Source organism: Dendrobates tinctorius, unplaced genomic scaffold (assembly GCF_039654945.1).
Source record: "Dendrobates tinctorius isolate UK_male_01 unplaced genomic scaffold, ASM3965494v1 ptg000044l, whole genome shotgun sequence".
In the NCBI taxonomy this organism is placed as follows: Eukaryota; Metazoa; Chordata; class Amphibia; order Anura; family Dendrobatidae; genus Dendrobates; species Dendrobates tinctorius.
This window is the reverse complement of record NW_027361712.1, coordinates 6,977,053-6,999,122: the sequence shown is the minus strand read 5'-3', so window position 1 is coordinate 6,999,122 and position 22,070 is coordinate 6,977,053. Positions and strand designations below refer to the sequence as shown.

The 22,070-nt window shown below is 44.5% G+C and overlaps 1 protein-coding gene across 1 annotated transcript in view; it reads left to right on the top strand.

Moving 5' to 3' along the window:
• The window catches only part of LOC141089046 (hippocampus abundant transcript 1 protein-like), a 75,738-nt gene that overhangs the window by 5,784 nt on the left and 47,884 nt on the right, over positions 1 to 22,070 (top strand). The window contains exons 2-3 of the mRNA XM_073575316.1: positions 18,661 to 18,756; positions 20,043 to 20,105. Of these exons, the coding sequence (XP_073431417.1) occupies positions 18,661 to 18,756; positions 20,043 to 20,105 (159 nt within the window). The remainder of the gene's footprint in view (positions 1 to 18,660; positions 18,757 to 20,042; positions 20,106 to 22,070) is intronic.

Sequence of the window (22,070 nt, the reverse complement as noted above, 5' to 3'; positions counted from 1 at the left end):
GTCAGCGGACCATACCATTTGCAGTAGAGAAAGCCCGGACGAATCAGACCCTGCCCAGGGGATGTATAATCCTACTCTGGATCTCCTAGGCTTCCCCTGCTGGGAGTTGGTTGCCCGGGATCTCCTTGGCGCTGGTTACTTTCATGAATGAGTGTAATCAGTAAGGGCCTGTTCACGTTGCCTTTGGCAGTACGTTCATGTCTCTGTCCCAGGGCTTCCATTAGAATAGCGGTCTGAAGGCTCATGCAGACATCCGTGGATCTCAGTGGGATCACATACCACAATGCACAGACTCCCAACCTGAGCATGATGGCATCATGTATTACTACGGGGCCGTCACGCTCTGGTCCAGAGACCCATGAACGGTCTGTGCTTTGCGGCCTGTGATCGGACCAAGATCCATGGGCGTCTATCTGAGCTTTCAGTCTACTTATAAGTCCTTGTGCCCGCCTGAATAGATTGACACCACCAGGAAGGAGTGCAGACTGGGCCCAAAGTTTCCTACCTAGTACTTAATTTCCATTATTCGGCTCCATCAGGAGCTTGTCTGAACCCTTTCATTTCAGGGTACAGCTGGAGACATGGACAGAATGTGAACAGGACCCAAGATCACATATCTGGAGCCACCCTGACACTGTCGTCGTCAGAGGATTTTAAGCTCACACACCATTGACAAACAGGCACACTAGTCGACTCTTGTTATTCAGAATTTGTCAGTAATAGCGCTGATTGGGGGAACAGGGAATTTCTGGAAAATAGAAAAATGCGCTGAAGATTTTGTAAGATTACGTCGTTTAGAGCCTCTTTAATATTGATTGTTCCAGATGTCTCCGCTCCCATTGATCCCTAGGTACCCATGCAGAGTGTGGCACTTATGATTGACTAGAAAGGGGTTGTCCAGCGCCTCTCATTTCTGAGGGTGTTAGGCGCTACTGATGTGGTGTCCATTGGCTGTAAGGTCTCGTGCATGCCCATTAGGCAGTGCCAACATCTGACAAGTGGCTGACAGAGGTCATTTCAGTAGTGGCTCTTCTCTCCCGATTTGGAAGTGTTATGCTTTCGGTTACCTCTTTATCTTCTGAAATCACTAGCGAATGTACTATTTCATTAGTGTATATGAAGTTTTCTTCTGGGCATTGGCTTAATCTAGCTTTCCCTGGAGCTCCCATTTCCCAATCTCTGAAGGACACACTGCATTAATATAGTAATTGTTTCTCCTGAGTCCCGTATCTGTAGTGTCAGTGGATGACTTGGTTCAATGTGACGTTTTTTGCTTCTGGATGAGGTTAGGGCCATGTTCTGTAGAACGTGTGTGTATATATATATAATGAGTGTGTGTTTGCATGTGTGTATCAAGCCACACTGCTGTGGTGACTAAGATGTCATAATAGGTTGCCATAGCGATGATGATGTCATAAAGGTTGCCATGGTGAAGTCCATGTCATAATGGTTGACATGGCTAAGATGGTGGCATAATAGGTTGCAATGATAACTGTTATGTCATAATGGTTGCCATGGCGACTGATGTCATAAAGGTTGCTATGGCGACTATGATGTCATAAAGGTTGCCATGGCGACTATGGTGTCATAAAGGTTGCCATGGCGACTATGGTGTCATAAAGGTTGCCATGGCGACTATGGTGTCATAAAGGTTGCCATGGCGACTATGGTGTCATAAAGGTTGCCATGGCGACTATGGTGTCATAAAGGTTGCCATGGCGACTATGGTGTCATAAAGGTTGCCATGGCGACTATGGTGTCATAAAGGTTGCCATGGCGACTATGGTGTCATAAAGGTTGCCATGGCGACTATGGTGTCATAAAGGTTGCCATGGCGACTATGGTGTCATAAAGGTTGCCATGGCGACTATGGTGTCATAAAGGTTGCCATGGCGACTATGGTGTCATAAAGGTTGCCATGGCGACTATGGTGTCATAAAGGTTGCCATGGCGACTATGGTGTCATAAAGGTTGCCATGGCGACTATGGTGTCATAAAGGTTGCCATGGCGACTATGGTGTCATAAAGGTTGCCATGGCGACTATGGTGTCATAAAGGTTGCCATGGCGACTATGGTGTCATAAAGGTTGCCATGGCGACTATGGTGTCATAAAGGTTGCCATGGCGACTATGGTGTCATAAAGGTTGCCATGGCGACTATGGTGTCATAAAGGTTGCCATGGCGACTACGGTGTCATAAAGGTTGCCATGGCGACTACGGTGCCATAAAGGTTGCCATGGCGACGACGATGTCCTAAAGGTTGCCATGGCAGCGACGACGATGTCCTAATGGTTGCCATGGCGGCGACGACGATGCCATAATGGTTGCCATGGCGGCGACGACTATGCCATAATGGTTGCCATGGCGGCGACGACGATGCCATAATAGGTTGCCATGGCAAACACTAGCTGAAGAGCCCGGCGCTGCCCGGGCATAGTAACTAACTGTGGTTAGTTATAACAAATTATAATTATCCTCCATCCCATAGTCCCATGCCCATATATCCATCATACATATCCACCATCCCATAGTCGAGTGCCCATATACCTATCATACATATTCTCCATCCCATAGTCCCATGCCCATATACCCATTATACATATTTGCCATCCCATAGTCCCATACCCATCATACATATTCGCCATCCCATAGTCGAGTGCCCATATACACATCCTTCATCTCATAGTCCCATGTCCATATACCCATCATACATATCCTCCATCCCATAGTCCCGTGCCCATATACCCATCATACATATCCGCCATCCCATAGTCCCGTGCCCATATACCCGTCATACATATCCTCCATCCCATAGTCCCGTGCCCATATACCCGTCATACATATCCTCCATCCCATAGTCCAGTGCCCATATACCCATCACACATCCTCCATCCCATAGTCCCGTGCCCATATACACATTATGACATCATCATCACCATGGCAACCGTTATAACATAACCGTCACCATTGCAACCTATTAAAACATCATCGTCACCATGGCAACCATTGTGACAGCATCTTCGCCATTGCAACCTATTATGACATAGCGTCGCCATGGCAACCATTGACATCTTAATGAGGGGTGGGGCTTGCAACCTATGATGACAGCGTCGCCATGGCAACCATTGACATCATGAGGGGCGTGGCTTGATTCACACGCGCACTTTTTCCCCATTATGTAGATAGGGGCAAAATTGTTTGGTGAATTGGAATGCGCGGGGTTAAAACTTTGCCTCACAACATAGCCTATGACGCTCTCGGGGTCCAGACGTGTGACACTGCCAAATTTTGTGGCTGTAGCTGCGACGGTGCGGATGCCAGTCCCGGACATACACACCCACATTGAGCTTTATATATTAGATGTGTGATGGGTATATGGGCACTGGACTATGGGATGGAGGATATGTATGATGGGTATATGGGCACTGGACTATGGGATGGAGGATTTGTATGATGGGTATATGGGCACTGGACTATGGGGTGGAGGATTTGTATGATGGGTATATGGGCACTGGACTATGGGGTGGAGGATATGTGTGGTGGGTATATGGGCACTGGACTATGGGGTGGAGGATATGTGTGGTAGGAATATGGGCACGGAACTATGGGATGGAGGATATGTATGATGGGTATATGGGCACGGGACTATGGGATGGAGGATATAATGGGTATATGGGCATGGGACTATGGGATGGAGGATGTGTGATGGGTATATGGGCATGGGATGGAGGTTGTGTGATGGAACTATGGGATGGAGGATGTGTGATGGGTATATGGGCATGGGACTATGGGATGGAGGATGTGTGATGGGTATATGGGATGGAGGATGTGTGATGGGTATATGGGCATGGGACTATGGGATGGAGGATGTGTGATGGGTATATGGGCACTGGACTATGGGATGGAGGATGTGTGATGGGTATATGGGCACTGGACTATGAGGTGGAGGATAATCATAATTTGTTATAACTAACCACAGTTACTATGCCCGGGCAACGCTGGGCTCTTCAGCTAGCTTATTATAATGCTTCCTCTCAGGGCAGAGCTTCTCCGCGTACAAGTAAGGAAACTAGACTGATGCCGATACTGTTCTTATATGAAACTGGTAAAATACCTAAAGTACCTGTCACGGTGATGAGCAGTAGTGACTGTTCCGTTTGGAAGTGGTAGCCTGTATGGCCTCCCTCATTAACACCAAGGTGTTCGAGACGTTTTGCTGCACGGTTGCAGCCAGGTATATTTTTCTCTGAAACGCTGCATTGTTTCAGAGACATCATAATGTGAAGAGGTGGCCTGGGACTATAGGGAGACACCGGACTATCCATAGCCACCCTGGCCGGTTTTCTCCTACAAGGCTCCAGGTGATTGACAGGTCTCTCCTTGTGTACTTAGGGAGGTAGCTGTAAGTCAGTCGGGGTGGTGAGAAGCCTACTTGGGTCCTCACCGGACTCGGCCACTATGCTTCAGGTAGCTTGAATCAAGTTTCCTTTAAAGTCATATTCCCCCCCCAAAATGCCACCAATCCAGGCCTTTTCCTAGAAGTTGACAGCACCACAGGACTGTTATTCATGGCTGCTAACTGCGTCCATAGTATAGCTACCGTGGAGGTATTCCTGTAGATCTTTTAGGATTTGTCCACATCTGTTCTTTCATTTCAATATTTTTCTCTACCTATAGCTATTTTTCAGAATAGATGGCCACCGCCAGGTCTGATGGAGTTTGGATCCTTTTATTTTGGTCGGTTAATATTAAGTGTTGTGCAGAGTTGGAAATGATTGCGGTGCTCTGTGTGTGTTATGTAGGAGCGACGCGAGGTTGCTACACAAGCGTGCCCGCGACACTGGTCTCTCACCTCCGGGATGTCTTATTATTTTGCACACAGTGACTTGAGATTGCTGAAGTCTACACAGAACCTGGGGACCTTCTGCTGGTGACAAGTAATTACTAAGCCAGCGCTTGTCTATAATAACCTTGTGTCTCTGCCAAGGCAGGTATACTGCAGATTATTCTGGACGTGGCAGACATTGCGGGAAGGAGGCCGCCAGTCGGGAATTTCTCTGCTGTTTCTTTCCTATCCACTGTACGCACGGCTTGTAAATGCAGAACCCTCATGTAGGAGTAGCAGGACTTACACACGGATTTAGACGTGTATCTTCCTATTTATAGGCTTTTCTGATTAATACTTCACCTCTGTGCCAGTGCCAGACTTTCCTGATCAGGCCAGGAAGACCGCTGCTAGACAGACCATAGCAATCTCTAGTTACAGCACATCAATCACACCTAACAGGCCAATTAGAGGACCTTTCACTGGATTGATTGCTACCGAGCACTTCATCCAGTGGTCGCTGTACGGTAGGTGCACGCGGCAAACAATGAACATAACGCGAGGCAATGAGTAAATGACGTTGCTGCGCACCAGTCTCATTTTGTTCTGTTTCTGGGTTTGGAAACATTGAAGAGGTTAAAAGAAGTAATATTTATCTGACTTTTCCAGATTATGGAATGTCAGGGTGGGGGACAGGACGATTTCCACCCCACGAGTCTATATAAATGCCAGTTCTCTTTAAGATTCCTGTGTGTGTTACTGGGACATGTCAGACGATGGCATCTTTGGGCTGTGTCGTCATATGAACCCTTTGGAGGGGACTTTGGCTGGTGTGTTTTAAATATTACCAGTAATGTGTATGCAATAAGACACAGAGGTAGTTTTGCAGGGTGCCCGGACCAGGGGATGATGAAGCATTGCTGCTCTTTTAGAATCCAGGTCACTCCTTTTCGTCTCCATTCCCCATACACCAGCAGGAGGCTTGTTAGTTTGGGGCTGACATTGAAGTGACAAATTTAACACCCGACTGCGGAATAGACTTCTGTATTTAATGTCAGATTTGGCATTGCTTATGAAGGGGTAACCTGTACTCAAGGCCAGAATACAGGATGCTCTAGATGTGGTAGTGTAGCACCATCGTGTATGAAGGGATAAGATGTACTCAAGGTCAGAATACAGAATGCTCTAGATGTGGTAGTGTAGCACCATCGTGTATGAAGGGATAAGATGTACTCAAGGTCAGAATACAGAATGCTCTAGATGTGGTAGTGTAGCGCCATCGTGTATGAATGAGTAAGGTGTACTCAAGGCCAGAATACAGGATGCTCTAGATGTGGTAGTGTAGCGCCATCGTGTATGAAGGAGTAAGGTGTACTCAAGGCCAGAATACAGGATGCTCGTAGATGTAGTGTGTAGCACCATCGTGTATGAAGGGGTAAGATGTACTCAAGGCCAGAATACAGGATGCTCGTAGATGTGGTAGTATAGCACCATCGTGTATGAAGGGGTAAGATGTACTCAAGGCCAGAATACAGGATGCTCGTAGATGTGGTAGTGTAGCGCCATCGTGTATGAAGGGGTAACTTGTACTCAAGGCCAGAATACAGGATGCTCGTAGATGTGGTAGTGTAGCGCCATCGTGTATGAAGGGGTAACTTGTACTCAAGGCCAGAATACAGGATGCTCGTAGATGTAGTGTGTAGCACCATCGTGTATGAAGGGGTAAGATGTACTCAAGGCCAGAATACAGGATGCTCGTAGATGTGGTAGTGTAGCACCATCGTGTATGAAGGGGTAAGATGTACTCAAGGCCAGAATACAGGATGCTCGTAGATGTGGTAGTGTAGCGCCATCGTGTATGAAGGGGTAACTTGTACTCAAGGCCAGAATACAGGATGCTCGTAGATGTAGTGTGTAGCACCATCGTGTATGAAGGGGTAAGATGTACTCAAGGCCAGAATACAGGATGCTCGTAGATGTGGTAGTGTAGCGCCATTGTGTATGAAGTGGTAACTTGTACTCAAGGCCAGAATACAGGATGCTCTAGATGTGCTAGTGTAGCGCCATCGTGTATGAAGGGATAAGATGTATTCTGGCCTTGAGTACATCTTACCCCTTCATACACGATGGCGCTACACACTACATCTACGAGCAACCTGTATTCTGGCCTTGTTTACAGGATGCTCTAGATGTGGTAGTGTAGCGCCATCGAGTATGAAGGGGGTAAGATGTACTCAAGGTCAGAATACAGGATTCTTTAGCTGTAGTGTAGCGCCATAGTGTATGAAGGAGTAAGGTGTACTCAAGGCCAGAATACAGGATGCTGGTAGATGTGGTAGTGTAGAGCCATCGTGTATGAAGGGGTAAGATGTACTCAAGGCCAGAATACACGATGCTCGTAGATGTGGTAGTGTAGCGCCATCGTGTATGAAGGGGTAAGTTGTACTCAAGGCCAGAATACAGGATGCTCTAGATGTGGTAGTGTAGCGCCATCGTGTATGAAGGGGTAAGATGTACTCAATGCCAGAATACAGGATGCTGGTAGATGTGGTAGTGTAGTGCCATCGTGTATGAAGGGATAAGATGTACTCAAGGCCAGAATACAGGATGCTGATAGATGTGGTAGTGTAGCGCCATCGTGTATGAAGGGATAAGATGTACTCAAGGCCAGAATACAGGATTCTCTAGATGTGGTAGTGTAGCGCCATCGTGTATGAAGGGATAGCCTGTACTCAAGGCCAGAATACAGGATGCTGTTAGATGTAGTGTAGCGCCATCGTGTATGAAGGGGTAAGATGTACTCAAGGCCAGAATACAGGATGCTGGTAGATGTGGTAGTGTAGCGCCATCGTGTATGAAGGGGTAAGAAGCGGTGCAGGTTTCAAATCCGCAGCATGTCAATTTCTCTTGTGGGTATGCTGCGTTTTCTATCTGGGTTTTTCTCTATAGACTCTTTATAGATGCTGCAAATCTGCAGGTAAAGAAAGTAAATGCATTTTAAGCTGCATAATTAGCATATTTCCCAGAGGAGCATTGCGGCTTTAAGTCTCCTCACCTCGACATGCTTAGCATGTCATTCTCCGCAAGGAGAAATGATACTTCTTGGATATCGGTCAGACGCCTCTCTCACAGCCAAACCAGATCTTCACCCACTTTGCACTGATGAGGGGCAGTACCCCGAAACACTGTGTCTGCAAATGGAGATTGTGGCTTGGCTTTTATCCTAAGTCATGTAACTAGGCTTGTTAAAGGGTCAACATTGACTTTTAGGATTGCTACCTCCAATAGGTGGCACTAGAGTTCTAGTCCTCTTCCTCTCTGAAGAGACAATTTGCATTTTAAGCTGCGGAAACGCATGTGATCCGAGCACACGTATATCAATAATACCAGGGAGTATCAAAACAAAGCTTTATTTACAGCATGATACACCAACAAGAGACAAGAAACTTGGCGTCAAAAACGCAATTTAAAAAATCAAACGCATTGAAGATCTGCAAGTAACTCAATTTAAATAGGTGCATAAATTCTGCAGCTTTAAAAATTTAGTGTAACATGCAGATCATGTCATAATTATGCAAGATATTGTTTTGTTCTGGAGTGTGCGCTATATTTAGACAGACAATAGCATTTGGAGAAGCACACAGATCTGGACAGTAAGAGGTGTAATTAAGGGCTCATGCAAACATCTTTAAATCCTGGTTCAATCACAGACTGCACTGCATGGACTGGATGCGGGACCGGAGCAAGACAGCTTTATGTATTTCTATGACGCTGTCATGCTTAAAGGGAACCTGTCACCCCCCCAGGCGTTTTTAAGTAAAAGAGCCACCTTGTGCAGCATTAATGCTGCATTCTGTCAAGGTGGCTCTTTTATTTAGCGTCCCTTCCACCGCATAAATAAGCGTTTTTAAAATTTGTCTGACATCCCAGAGGTTTGACCGGGGGGCAGGTCTTTCCCCCTCGGACACAGACGCCTCACATCCATCAGTCATGTCCTCCTTTTGAATTTGGCGCCGCCCCCTCAGCGTTCATTTCAATTCCTTGGGCCTGCACTGTAGTATCTTTTCTTGGGCATGCGCAGTTAGCGCTGCCCGTCCTCTGACATCACATGATGTCTGAGCTATCGCGCCTGCGTGGACGCATGGCCAGAGATCTCTTCTGATTTATTCGCACAGCGGGGCTGGGAATCTTGGGCATGCGCAGTAGTTTTCTGCGGCTCTCCCTCAAATCCCTCCGCCTCTTTCCTACTGTGCAGTGTCATAGGAGGAATCGTCAATTAGGGATGAGCTGACGATGTGCATATTGATGCGTTTTTTTCCGCGAACAAAGCGCATCGCGGTAAAAAACGCAGCATGCTCATGAATTTTGCGGAAAAATCCGCATTTCTAACTATTTTCTATCAGACTGGGGCCGCTCCGGAAAAAAATCGCACAGAAAACGCACGTTTTCTGGGAAGGAGTCCAGTTTTCAGTCAGGAATTTTTTGCATACTTGTGCACATACCCTAATACTGCGCAAAAATAGACATAAAAAAGGAGAGTCTTTGATTTTGCACAAAGATTCCTCATCCTGCCTGCGCCATTTTAAAGAATTAGGTGTGCAAACCGACAACAAATGCCATAAAAGTAGGAAAAAAAATTAGATAAAATAAAATCTTCAAACAATGAATCCTTAGTATTTCTGGGTCTTCATGACTCACAATGAGGACGTCTAACGTAGTTTTGTGCGTTGTAAAGTATTTCATGGTCGTGTGACATTCCTCAAATTCTTCCTACAAATGACTATCCATGTGACTCCATTCTGAGCTTTGACCCACAGGCCTATAAGGAAGCCAGATATTGCACACAGTGTTACCCCTTTGTATCATGACTGCGAGTATAGAACGTCAGACACTTCATAAGTTATTAAAAAGGGTAAAATGACACATTTTAATATTATTTTTAGTTTGATGGGGTTTTTATAGTATGAAATCTGTGTAAAGCATGGCAAGCAATATAGAATGAATTAAATTTAATCAAATTTTACGCCGCAGCAGTTTTCCAGACTAAACCGATATTAAGTTAAGCAGGAACATTGCCATTAATGGGGGAATTAAGGCAACTTCTAATGTTCACACTTTACCAGGTGTTCTACATCTTATTCCCATCCTCGTCATTACTAGTGATGAGCTCGTAGACTCGTTGCTCGGGTTTACCCAAGCATGCTCGGGTGTCCTCTGAGTATTTGGCGTGCTCGGAGATTGTTTCTGCCGCCCGTAGCAGCATGATTTGCGACTGCTAGACAGCCTGAATACATGTGTGGAATGCCTGTTTGTTAGGGAATTCCGACATGTATTCTGGCTGTCCAGCAGTCGCAAATCATGCAGCTGAGGTGACCAAAAAATAGATCTTTGAGCACGCCAAAATACTAGGACACTCGAGCATGCTCGGAAAACCCGAGTGATGAGTTTACTCACTCATCACTAATCATTACCTGAATTTTGACTTTTTTTAGATTGGGCACTCCCAGTATATACAGGGGTACAGATAATGGCTGTATTCTCACCATATTAGGCATCCATCAGTGTGATCTGGAAGATAAATCTAAAGCCCACCAAACTTTCCAATATTTTTGAGCTCGGTTGAGATTAGTCAGGTTATGTATTGGGGGCTTAACAGGGTTGTCTGATAGTTATAATGCAATTTGTAAATGGTTATCTTTAAGGCCTAACCGCTATTGTAATTTGCTTTATTATAAGTTATCCCTATATCTGTTAGTTTCTGCTTCCTGTGATGTTTCATTTGAATGGAGTCACTTCTCTGCATCTTCTATAATCCCCCTCCTGAAATGGCGTGTCATCAGAGGGCAGCGTCGTGGTCACTTAGCACAGCTTCTGTCACTTAATGTTCTCCTGACTCAGTAGCAATGATAGAGAAGTGCCGCCAGCATCTTTGTTGCCGCCATCAGTAGCTGTTTCTGTTCTCACTACCGCACTGAAGCAATTTGTCATCAGGAATGGTGTCACTCACCCTGTTTCTATCACCATCCCCTGATGACGTCTCATTTCAGCAAACCAAGCAGTTTTAACACAAGTGGGGACTGTAGTGGCGGAAACTAGTCTAAAGATTTGAAAGGGTATTCCCATCTTCAATCCCAATCTTATCCCAGCTCTTATCCCAATATGTATTAGGTGTAATAATATTGTGAGCAAATACCTCCAATTAGAAGTGTAGTGTAGTTCTTCTGATTCACTATGTCTATTTCCTCATTTGCAGGACTTTAGGTATCCATGGTTATCACCACTAGCAACTAGCTAAGTAAAGGGCCTGTCACACTAAACGATATCGCTAGCAATATCGCTATAACGTCACTGGTTTTGTGACGTAGCAGTGATATTGCTAGCGATATCGCTATGTGTGATACTTATTATCGCTGATCGCGCGAGAACGTCCTGGACTGTTTCTCATCGTCTGCTTCCTGCTGTGGAAATGAGCGACGCGTGGACGCGGGCGGGAAGACGTCTTCATCGCCTCGTCTGACAGGTAAGTAGCGACCCCCGACCCCAGCGATGTCACTGGTGAGATCTGCCTGTGTGGCAGCTCACTAGCGACCACTTAGCGATGTACCAGCGATCCTGACCCGGTCATATCGCTGGTCGGGATCGCTGGTGCATCGCTAAGTGACAGCACCTTAACTCACTCTATTAGTGGTTGTAACCAAGGATACCTAAGGTCCTGCAATTCTTTTACATGAGCAAAGAGATATAGCGAATCAGAAGAACTATACAACATTTCTAACTGGAAGCATTTGCTATTATTATTACTATTACTACTAGTCATATGCGACTGTGCTAGTTACTTGAGTTTTCCAAGCATGCTCAGGTGATCTCCCAAGTATTTGGATGTGCTAGTAGATTAGGTTTGTGTCTCCGCAGATGCATGATTTGCGGCTGCTAGACAGCCTGAATACATGTGTGGATTCCCTAACAAACAGGCAATCAATGCATGTGTTCAGGTTGTCTAATAGCCGCAAATCATGCAGCTGCGGAGACACAAACATAACCTACGAGCACGCCCAAGATACTCGGAGATCACCCGAGCATGCTCTTAAAACTTGAGTAACGAGCACACTCGCTCATTACTAATTACAACATTTTGAAGATGGGAATAACCCTTTGAAGGATAGGGAGAATAGTAGGAATTTTAGAGTAAAAGTAATTACAAAAGTGGTTAGAGCTTATCAACCCCTTTCCGACATCGGGCGTAAATTTACACCGATATCTGTCTCCCTCCCTTTAATGTGGGCTCCGGCAGTGAGCCCATATCTTTCCCTGCACATAGAACCAGGGCTGTGGAGTCGGAGTCGGTGCTCATTTTGGTGGAGTCGGAGTTGGAGTCGGTATAAAATGGACCGACTCCGACTCCTAAAATATATAATAAATTGGGTACAGTAATTCAATGCAGGATGTGCTGAATATTTTTTCATAGGAGTTTGGGAAAGTTATGAAATGTCCTATAAATGGCTGTTATATTCCTGATCTAAGGCTACATTCACACACAGCGTTTTTCAAGTGTTTTTTGAGGATACGTTTTTCAGCTGCAAAAGTTGATCATCTTTTTAAAAAACTGCATCACCTGAAAGGTTTTTGAGCTCATAGATAATGTTACTCAATAGCAAAAGCAGATTAGAAATCTGCTCTATCTATCCATATCTGTCTATCCATATCGTATCTGTACCAAAAAGAATGAAAACCGGGTAGTACACCAATATATATTCTGTTCTATCTAAATATCTTGATTATTGGATCATAAAAATGATTAAATGTCTGAGGTTCACATTGTACTACAATAAATTTTTCACTTAAATATAAGCAATATGTGTGGGAGTCGGAGTTGGAGTCGGAGTCGGTGTAAGGGAAATTGAGGAGTCGGAGTCGCAGGTTTGGCTTACCGACTCCACAGCCCTGCATAGAACAGCTGACATCTGACTGGAACAGCCGCGGGTGGAATAGCGATCCACCTGCAGCTATTAACCTGTTAAATGCCGCTGTCAAACTCTGACAAGCAAACTTTAACAAGTTTCCGGCAATCGTGCTGGAAATTCGCCCACTGGTGACCCCCCGTCACGTGATCGCAGGTCACCAACAAGTTGACATGACAACCAGAGAGGACTCCTGAGACCTCCATGGTTGTCCGTGCCGGATTGCTATAAGCGCCGCCTTTTAGCAATTTCACTGCACTTGGAATTTTTTTTCCTATTTCCTGTTACACGACATGGTGAAACCAATGGTGTCGTTCAAAAGTACAACTCGTCCCGCAAAAATCAAGCCCTCACATGGCCATTTTGACCAAAAAATAAAGAAAAGTTATGGCTCTGGGAAGAAGAGGAACAAAAAATGAAAATGCAAAACCAAAAATACCTCTGGTCATTAAGGGGTTAATAGGTATAAATATAACACCTTTAAGAGTAAGGGAGATCTGCAGTTTGCCTGTTCATAGTGTGCAGGCTAGTATTTGGAACCAAAATGTCTTGCAGGTCAGTGAAATGAAGGAAAAGGTGTATTATTCATCCTGGAGGACAGAGGAAGGGTGTGTGAGGAAATGCATTGTCTGGGTACTGTAAAACAACCTGAGTATGGTCTCATGGGACTCTACGTTTGTAAAACTATAATTATACATGCAGTTAGACCTCTCTGGTAATATCCGTAACCTCTCCCCGGCCAGGCGATAATTCCATTTTTGTGCTTTCGTTTTTCCTCTCTTCCAAGAGCAATCGCTTTTTTTTTTTTTTCCATCTTTGTGCACACCTAGACGGGCTTGTTTGTTATGGGGTGAGTTGTGGTTTTGAATGACCCCATTCATTTAGCCATATAGTATACAGGAAAAGGGGAGAAATTCCAAGTGTGTTGAAATTGTGCAATTCCACAGTTTTCTTTTTCTTATGTATATGTGTGTGTATATATACAGACAACAGGTAGAAATGATAGAATCACTCCTATAAAGGAGTGATTCTGCAGGTGGTGGCAACAAGCTATTTCTCTGTTCTCATCCTTTTTGATTGTTTTGGTCACTTTTACATTTTGTCATTGCTCTCACCCCTAGAGGCACAGTAGCATGAGGTGGTGGCTACAACCCAGAGAAGTTTCTCAGGTAGCGCAGCTCATTCAGGATGGCATATCAATGCGAGCAGTGGCAAGGTGAGTAGCTGTGTATGTCAGCACAGTGTTGAGAGCTTGGAGCAGATACCAAGAAATAAGCCAGTACACCAGGAGATGTTGAGGGGGCCACAGGAGGGCAACAACCCAGCAGCAGGACCGCTACCTCCTCCTTTATGCAAGGAGAAACAGGAGGAGAAGTGTCAGAGCCCTGCAAAATGACCTCCAGAAGGCCACTAACATCTGTATGCCTGCTCAAGCTGTCAGAAAGAGACTTCATCAGGGTGGAATGAGAGTCCGATGTCCTCAAGTAGGTGTTGAGCTTACAGCCCAACACCATGCAGAGCGATTGGCATTTGTCAGAGAACACCAAAATTGGCGGATTCGACATTGGCGTCCTGTGTTCTTCACGGATGAGAGCAAGTTTACACTGAGCACATGTGACAGAGTCTGGCGATGCCGTGGAGAACGTTCTGCTGCCTGCAACATCCTCCAGCATGACTGGTTTGGCAGTGGATCAGTAATGGTGTTGGGAGGCACTTCTTTGTAGGGCTGCAGATCCCTCCATGTGCTCGTCAGAGGTAGCCTGACTGCCAATTAGGTAACGGGACGAGATCCTCAGACCCATTGTGAGACCGTAATCCTTCTGATACATGACAATGCCAGGACTCATGTGCCTGAAGTGTGTCAGCAGTTAGTGCATGATGAAGGCATTGATGCTATTGACTGGCCTGCCCGTTCCCCAGACCTGAATCCGATTGAGCATATCTGGGACATCATGTCTTGCTCCATCCACCATCGACACTTTGCACCACAGACTGTCCAGGAGTTGGCAGATGCTTTAGTCCAGGTCTGGGAGGATATCCCTCAGGAGACCATCCGCCGCCTCATCAGGAGCATGCCCAGGCGTTGTAGGGAGGTCATACAGGCACGTGGAGGCCACACACACTACTGAGCATCATTTCCTTGTATTGAGGCATTTCTACTGAAGTTGGATCAGCCTGTAATTTGATTTTCTACTTTGATTTTGAGCATCATTCCAAATCCAGACCTCCATGGGATATTACGTTTGATTTGCATGGATCAGTTTTAGGTTTTATTGTTCTCCATGCATTCCACTATATAATGAATAAAGATTTGCAACTAGTGATATCTAGGATGTGGTATTTGTGTTCCCTTTATTTTTTTTTTAGCATTGTATATACTTCAGTACCACAGTATTACAATATGTGGTAAAAATCACAGTCTCTTATGAACGCCAGCCACATGCCAATTTTCAATAGAGCAACATCATGACAAGCATTGGGGTCTTCAGTAGGCCCCCCCCCCCCGGCTGCTATGTCAATCCATCGGAATGTGCGTGTGTAATGCGTTGATTATCAATATCCTCCAGGGGTGTTAGGATTGTAAGATCCAAGCCAGGACTAGTCCTGCTTCATTAGCACACTCTGCTGCAGGATAATAGTTAATTCTTCGAACACTGAAGCATTAGTATGGCAGATTAATGAACTCTTCCTCCATACTGCTATAGTAGTGGTTGGAGACATTTTCCCTGACAAATTCCCTTTAATCTCTGATGAGGCTTATAGGAGTTGTCCCCATTTGAGAACTTTTTTGCCATGTGCTAAGTTCCTTGTTAAACTGCGCTTTACTTGTCCTCCTCGGATGAAGCGCTGAGTCTCTACTGCTGCCCCAGTCTCTAGCTGCATCGGTGACTTCCCATCGACAATGCTGCAGCCAATCGCTGTGCTCAGCGGCTCATGCACTCAACGTTGACAGAGTCGCTGAACTCAGTGATTGGTTGCAGCTCTGCTGATGTGATTTCACCTTTGCAGCCAAACACAGGCTGAGGCAGTGGTAGAGAACATTACGACCCTTAGCAACTGTCACTATATGGGTGGCCGTAACCATGGACACCTAAGGTCCTGCAATGCCTGCGCATGAGGAAAGAGACGTAGCTTGGGTCTTGTTATTTTGGCTGCAGCGGTGACGTCACGTCGACAGCGCACATCACCGCTGCACCCAATCGCTGAGCTCGGAGGCTCGCACAGTTTACCTCAGCCAAAACACTGAGACCCAAGCTGAGGCGTTGAGGCTGACTACCTGCTCTTTAAGTGTGTTAATGCTTTAAAGGAGAAAGTGGACCCTTAACGCAAAATAAAGTATATGGGCATAGAATGTGGGAAAGGTAGAAAAAGACGCAATATCCAAAGTTAGGCTTTGAGTGAAAGAATCGGCCATTTCAGCCCCCTGATGGGATCGGACTCCAGTCCTGTGATGTTTTCGGCCTTGTACTATGATTTGACTGTATTACATTTGTCTCCATTAATTCCCATTTTCCTACATGACTTCCATGACTGAGGACTTTGGGAGAGGAGCCTGATGTCGGGAGAATCTCGCCCGGTATAACCGTGGCGTGCGAGGCCGGGAAACCTGATTTACTGCGGTAATCTCCTTAGCTCTGCGTGTGTAGTGGAAGCAGAAGCCTGTGCACACCGGCTGCACGCCACTGCTGCTGCCACCGCACTTTGACGCACAAGCTGCTATTTATCGGAAATGGGCTTTCTACATCTTGTAATTGAAAGCTGTAGAAAATGTGCCCAGTCTTCACTCCAGAAATACCCGGCTGCATGTAAACAATCCGGCCATAGCTATGTTTAGTGCAGAAAGCTCCGCAGACATGTCCAGGGATAACATATGAGGACACCGTGTCACAGGGTCTAAACTGGTCGCCGTGCAGTGGGTTAAGTTTTTTTTTTTTTAAGTTTTGCCATTCATCTAACGTTAGAAAGATCAAAGCTGTGACACCGTTCACAATGAGGACCTGGGCGAGGTGCACAGATCTTCTCCACCTCGCTCCTGTCGACAGAGCTTTGCATATCTAAGACTGGTAGTTTTGTAGGTCACAATTGCTGCTAGGCAACAAACGACGTCAACGGTGCTAATGCTCGTCAACGGTGCTAATGCTCGTCACCAGCTCACTCCTCAAAGAAAATCATCTGTCTTTTGTGCACTGTGCTGTATTTATGCTTCCTACATCACATACCTGGTGTCCTCAAAAATGACATCTTCTCTAAATCAGGTTTTTGTAATCATTATATTTAAGAAAATTTATATATATATATATATATATATATATATATATATATATTATATATAATTTTTATTTATTTTTTTTTTTCAAACTAGCATTAGATCAGTCACTTGTTTTCTGTTACGCTCTTGTCAGCTTTGCTGTTTAGACTGGGTGTGAATGAGCAGAGTCCTCTCATTATTATTATTATGGCAACTGTATTGTACTGCTGGATGTATAGATATGGCTGGATAACTGTACTCACTGACAAGGGTCTGCATTTAGCTTTCCTGTCACTCCATGGTCTCTTAGAGGGGGGCTTATATTTTTCCGGGACTGGAACGATATGACACTTCTGTCAGTTGGCCCATCTATTTCCGCTGCCCTAAAGAGCAATTGCCCTGCTGCATTGACTATACAGACTATATAGAAGTATTTATCCAGTATGACGGCCCTTTGAAAACAATTTCTATAACAAATAATTTGCTTCGGTCTATAATCAGACAGCCGTAGATTCTGTCATCCTCTCTTGCTGCTTTGGGGAAATTGCAACATTTCCCTTTGTGGAAATCTGCCCTTAGGACGCTTTCACACATTATTTTCAGTTTTTTCTGAAACCGGGAGAGGATCTTAAACGAAGAGGTATCTTTCCATTGCCCTTTTTGCCTCTGTATTTTTGGATCCATTGCTGGTTTGGGCTACAAATACTGATGCAGCAGTGTGAATGTTGTAGCAGACGTAGCAAAGTGCTGTCTAAGCCGGGGATATGTCCATACGAGGTTGGGTTGGTGGAAAAGCTTCTAGTTTTACCCAGGGCTGTGGAGTAGGTAAACCAAACCTGCAACTCCGACTCCGACTCCTCAATTTCCCTTACACCGACTCCACGACTCCGACTCCCACACATATTGCTTATATTTAAGTGAAAAATTTATTGTAGTACAATGTGAACCTCAGACATTTAATCATTTTTATGATCCAATAATCAAGATATTTAGATAGAACAGAATATATATTGGTGTACTACCCGGTTTTCATTCTTTTTGGTACAGATACGATATGGATAGACAGATATGGATAGATAGAGCAGATTTCTAATCTGCTTTTGCTATTGAGTAACATTATCTATGAGCTCAAAAACCTTTCAGGTGATGCAGTTTTTTAAAAAGATGATCAACTTTTGCAGCTGAAAAACGTATCCTCAAAAAACACTTGAAAAACGCTGTGTGTGAATGTAGCCTTAGATCAGGAATATAACAGCCATTTATAGGACATTTCATAACTTTCCCAAACTCCTATGAAAAAATATTCAGCACATCCTGCATTGAATTACTGTACCCAATTTATTATATATTTTAGGAGTCGGAGTCGGTCCATTTTATACCGACTCCAACTCCGACTCCACCAAAATGAGCACCGACCACGACTCCGACTCCACAGCCCTGGTTTTACCATTATTTTGTAAAATATTAGTTACTTGATCCGAATAAAATCTGCCTCCTAATTTGTAGAGATCTCGCCTATTCTGTATGTAACACTATGGATTACTGTGTTTGCACCGCCATCATGCATGTCTGTGTTATTACAGCACTTTATAAATCTGTTTTTTTTTTCTTTTCCTCTTGAATACAGCAACAAGGAATGGGAAGGCCGAGTGTGTATCATGCGGTCGTGGTCATCTTCCTAGAATTTTTTGCCTGGGGTCTGTTAACAACGCCAATGCTTGTAGTGAGTATTACTGCAGTGTTCTGTGCTAATTGTACATTGCTTTGATGCTTTATGTATAGATTATTTGTGTGAAGACTAATATCAATGGAGCAATCCTACAATGATGCATTGCTTATATAGCACTCTCATTCCTCGGTGCTTTACAGACATTATCATCGCCGTCCCCATTGGGACTCACAATCTAGATTCCCTATCAGTATGTCTTTGGAGTGTGCAAGGAAACCGGAGTACCCGGAGGAAACATATACAGGGAGAACATACAAACTCCTTGCAGATGTTGTCCTTGGTGGGATTTGAACCCAGGACCCTAGTGCTAACCACTGAGCCACCGTGCGGCTCAAGACTACAAACAAACATAAAGAGTGCTACGATTCACACTTAAATCCCTTTGTTTTTTTATTATTGTAAATTGCATGACTGTTCTAGCCCATAAATACCACAGGCATGTTTCTGACCATATGCTGTATACATTGGTGGTGTATTCCTGTAGATATTCTCCCCGTGTTTGCGTGGGTTTCCTCCAGATTCACCGGTTTCCTTCTACACTCCAAAGACATACTGATAGGGAATTTAGATTGTGCGTCCCAATGGGGACAGTGATGATAATGTCTGTAAAGCGCCTTGTAGTTATTGGCGCTATATAAATGAGTAAAATAATTAAAAGATTGGAAAAACCTTTCTCTTTTGGGGCAGTTAAGGTTGCCGGGACATTCAAAACAGCTGAGCGAGGCATTGTTGCACTACACAACTTCTGTTTCTCACAGTCACTTTTATGGAAGAGTGGCTGCTCATGCCCAGCTGCTTCTCTCTCTTCGTGAACCCAGCTGATGCAGAGAGTTAAAAACTGCAGTAAATCACAAGTTTTTATACCCTAAGCCATCCCCTCACCATCATACTTCTATAGATTACCAAAGAAGAGTTCTGCTGGACGCAGATCATGTGTGGTGAAGTGCAGCTACAGATACTCTGGCTACTCTACTATGTGTGCATTACTGAAGAAGGGTCGCACATTCCCAGACTACTTTTGATTTGTACCCATGGCACATTGTCATGCGCATGTCGCGTTGCAACAATGAAGTAGTGCAAGTACTAGAACTCAAGAGATGGGATGTCTGCAAATAGGAGGTGTTGCGGGGCTCTGATCTAGTGGCCACGGACGTGTTACCTGGCTGCCGGATTAGGGTTCTGCAGATCGGTTTGTCCATCGGTAATCTATTCCAGTCTGTGACCTCGAAACCTTTTCGCGTGATCTAGCGTCACATCAGTGTTTTTTCTCTCTCGTGCAGGTGCTACATGAAACCTTTCCCCAACATACCTTTCTAATGAACGGCCTCATTCAAGGAGTTAAGGTAAGAGGACCTCTGCCCTTGCTCTTTTTATACTCGGCATGAAAAAAAATCTTTATACTTAATGCCGGGTCTAGACCTTAACTTCATGTAGAAAACGTTTTTTCTCCTCTAATGATTAAAACCTTAAAAGGAGACTGTCATCTCTGAAGTTTTGTATCAGAAGCGCAGACCTTTTTCAGGTGTCCACAGGCTAAGGGAAGCCATTCCCTTTAGTTAAAAAATCCATTGGGTAGTCGTGGAGAAAACCTTTAATTGGTCACTGTCCTTCATAAATCAATAGCACAGGTGAATAATGCGATGGACTTTAACAGAGTGGCATGTTTCTCTAGAGGATCATCGGCCTGCTATTAAGGAGTATTAAGTAGTCAAAGGTGACGGAGCCCTGGGATAAATAGTTGGCATGCCTTCATTCTGACAAGCTGCTAGTCACATGTAATGGCTTGTGCTCTCCGCTTCCTTGCTTAAATGCATCCGATTATTTTACAGAAGTATACAGCTATTCATCATGGGGATCCAGATTGTGCACACCACATTTTATTTTCCATAAGAATAAAAATGGGAAAAAGTAAAGCAAAAATTAAAAAAAAAAAGCATAAAGTGGGAAAACATAACGTATATTGTTAATTATGTATTGTATCACATATGATATTGCAGTGTGGTGTGCTAGATACAATAATATGCTCGTACAGTGCCCACCAGATTTATAATGGTGGTCTATATAATAGTATTCAGTCAATTGAATGAGCAGGTAGCAGCCGTGTGCAGTCCAACCTGTTACGGAATCATACCAGGGTGTCTACATGTATTGACAAGTGCTTCAATAGTTATCAGACACTTCTATTACCATGTCTCCAAATTTGAGACAAAACATCCGTTTTCACATTACCAAAAAAAAAGCTATCTAGATTTTGTAGTTTTTCTATGGGAATTTTTGCCCGTTGATCCAGAAGAGCAATTGGCGAGGTGAGACACTGATCAAGCAGGGGATGCTTGGAGGTTTGAGCTTAGTGTCCTGCCATACCTTTATTACATACTGTAAAGTAGGATGACTAAAATAAATATATGTAATATAGCAATGGGTCACAAATGCCATCGTGGTGATGGTCCTTTTTTCTGGGCTCCGGAGCAGGAAGGATCGTCCTGACGACTTCACTTTCCAGGACTTTTTGATGGGCTGCCTTTGTAGGATTGAGCAGATGTGGTGCACACGTGCTCTTCTACTACGTGTCTGCTGATGCGCTTACATCTGGGCCTCTAGATGCTGAGGCTTCTGTGGCTGCTGTGTCTTTATCAGCTCAGAAGCCTGAGGCTATGTGCACACGCTGCGGATTCACCTGCGGGTTTTTCCGCACGGATCCGCAGGTAAAACCGCAGGTAAAGTGACCTGCGGTTTGGCACCTGGACAATGGAATAGGTGCCAAACCGCTGCGGAATCCGCAGAAAGAATTGACATGCTGCGGTTTGTAAACCGCAGCAAAACCGCAGCATGAGCACAGCGGTTTTTAAAACCCATAGGTTAACATGGTACTGTACTATAATAAAAGAACTTGGCACTCAAAGTAGTGAAAAAATTGATTCTTTATTTGGCATCCTAAAAAATATTTGCTAAACGTTTTAGGTCCTATATTGGACCTTCATCAGAGATTCTCTATAGGTTTGCTGTAAGAACACATAGTAAAAGAGAATAGAAATTAATCTCCGTATTGTTGGTATTTCATAACATATCAAAGAGAATTCAATATCATATGATGCATACAGAAGATAAGGTACATAAATAAACAAACATCATCTGTCGAATCAGCGTGTTACGTGACTTGGACCCTTAGGCTATGTGCCCACGTAGCGTTTTATTCCGGACACTAAAAACCGGACTCCTTCCCAGAAATCGCGCAGTTTTTTCCGCGCGATTTCACCGCGATTTTACCCCGATTATGATCACGATTTTGCCACGATTTTCACGTGCGA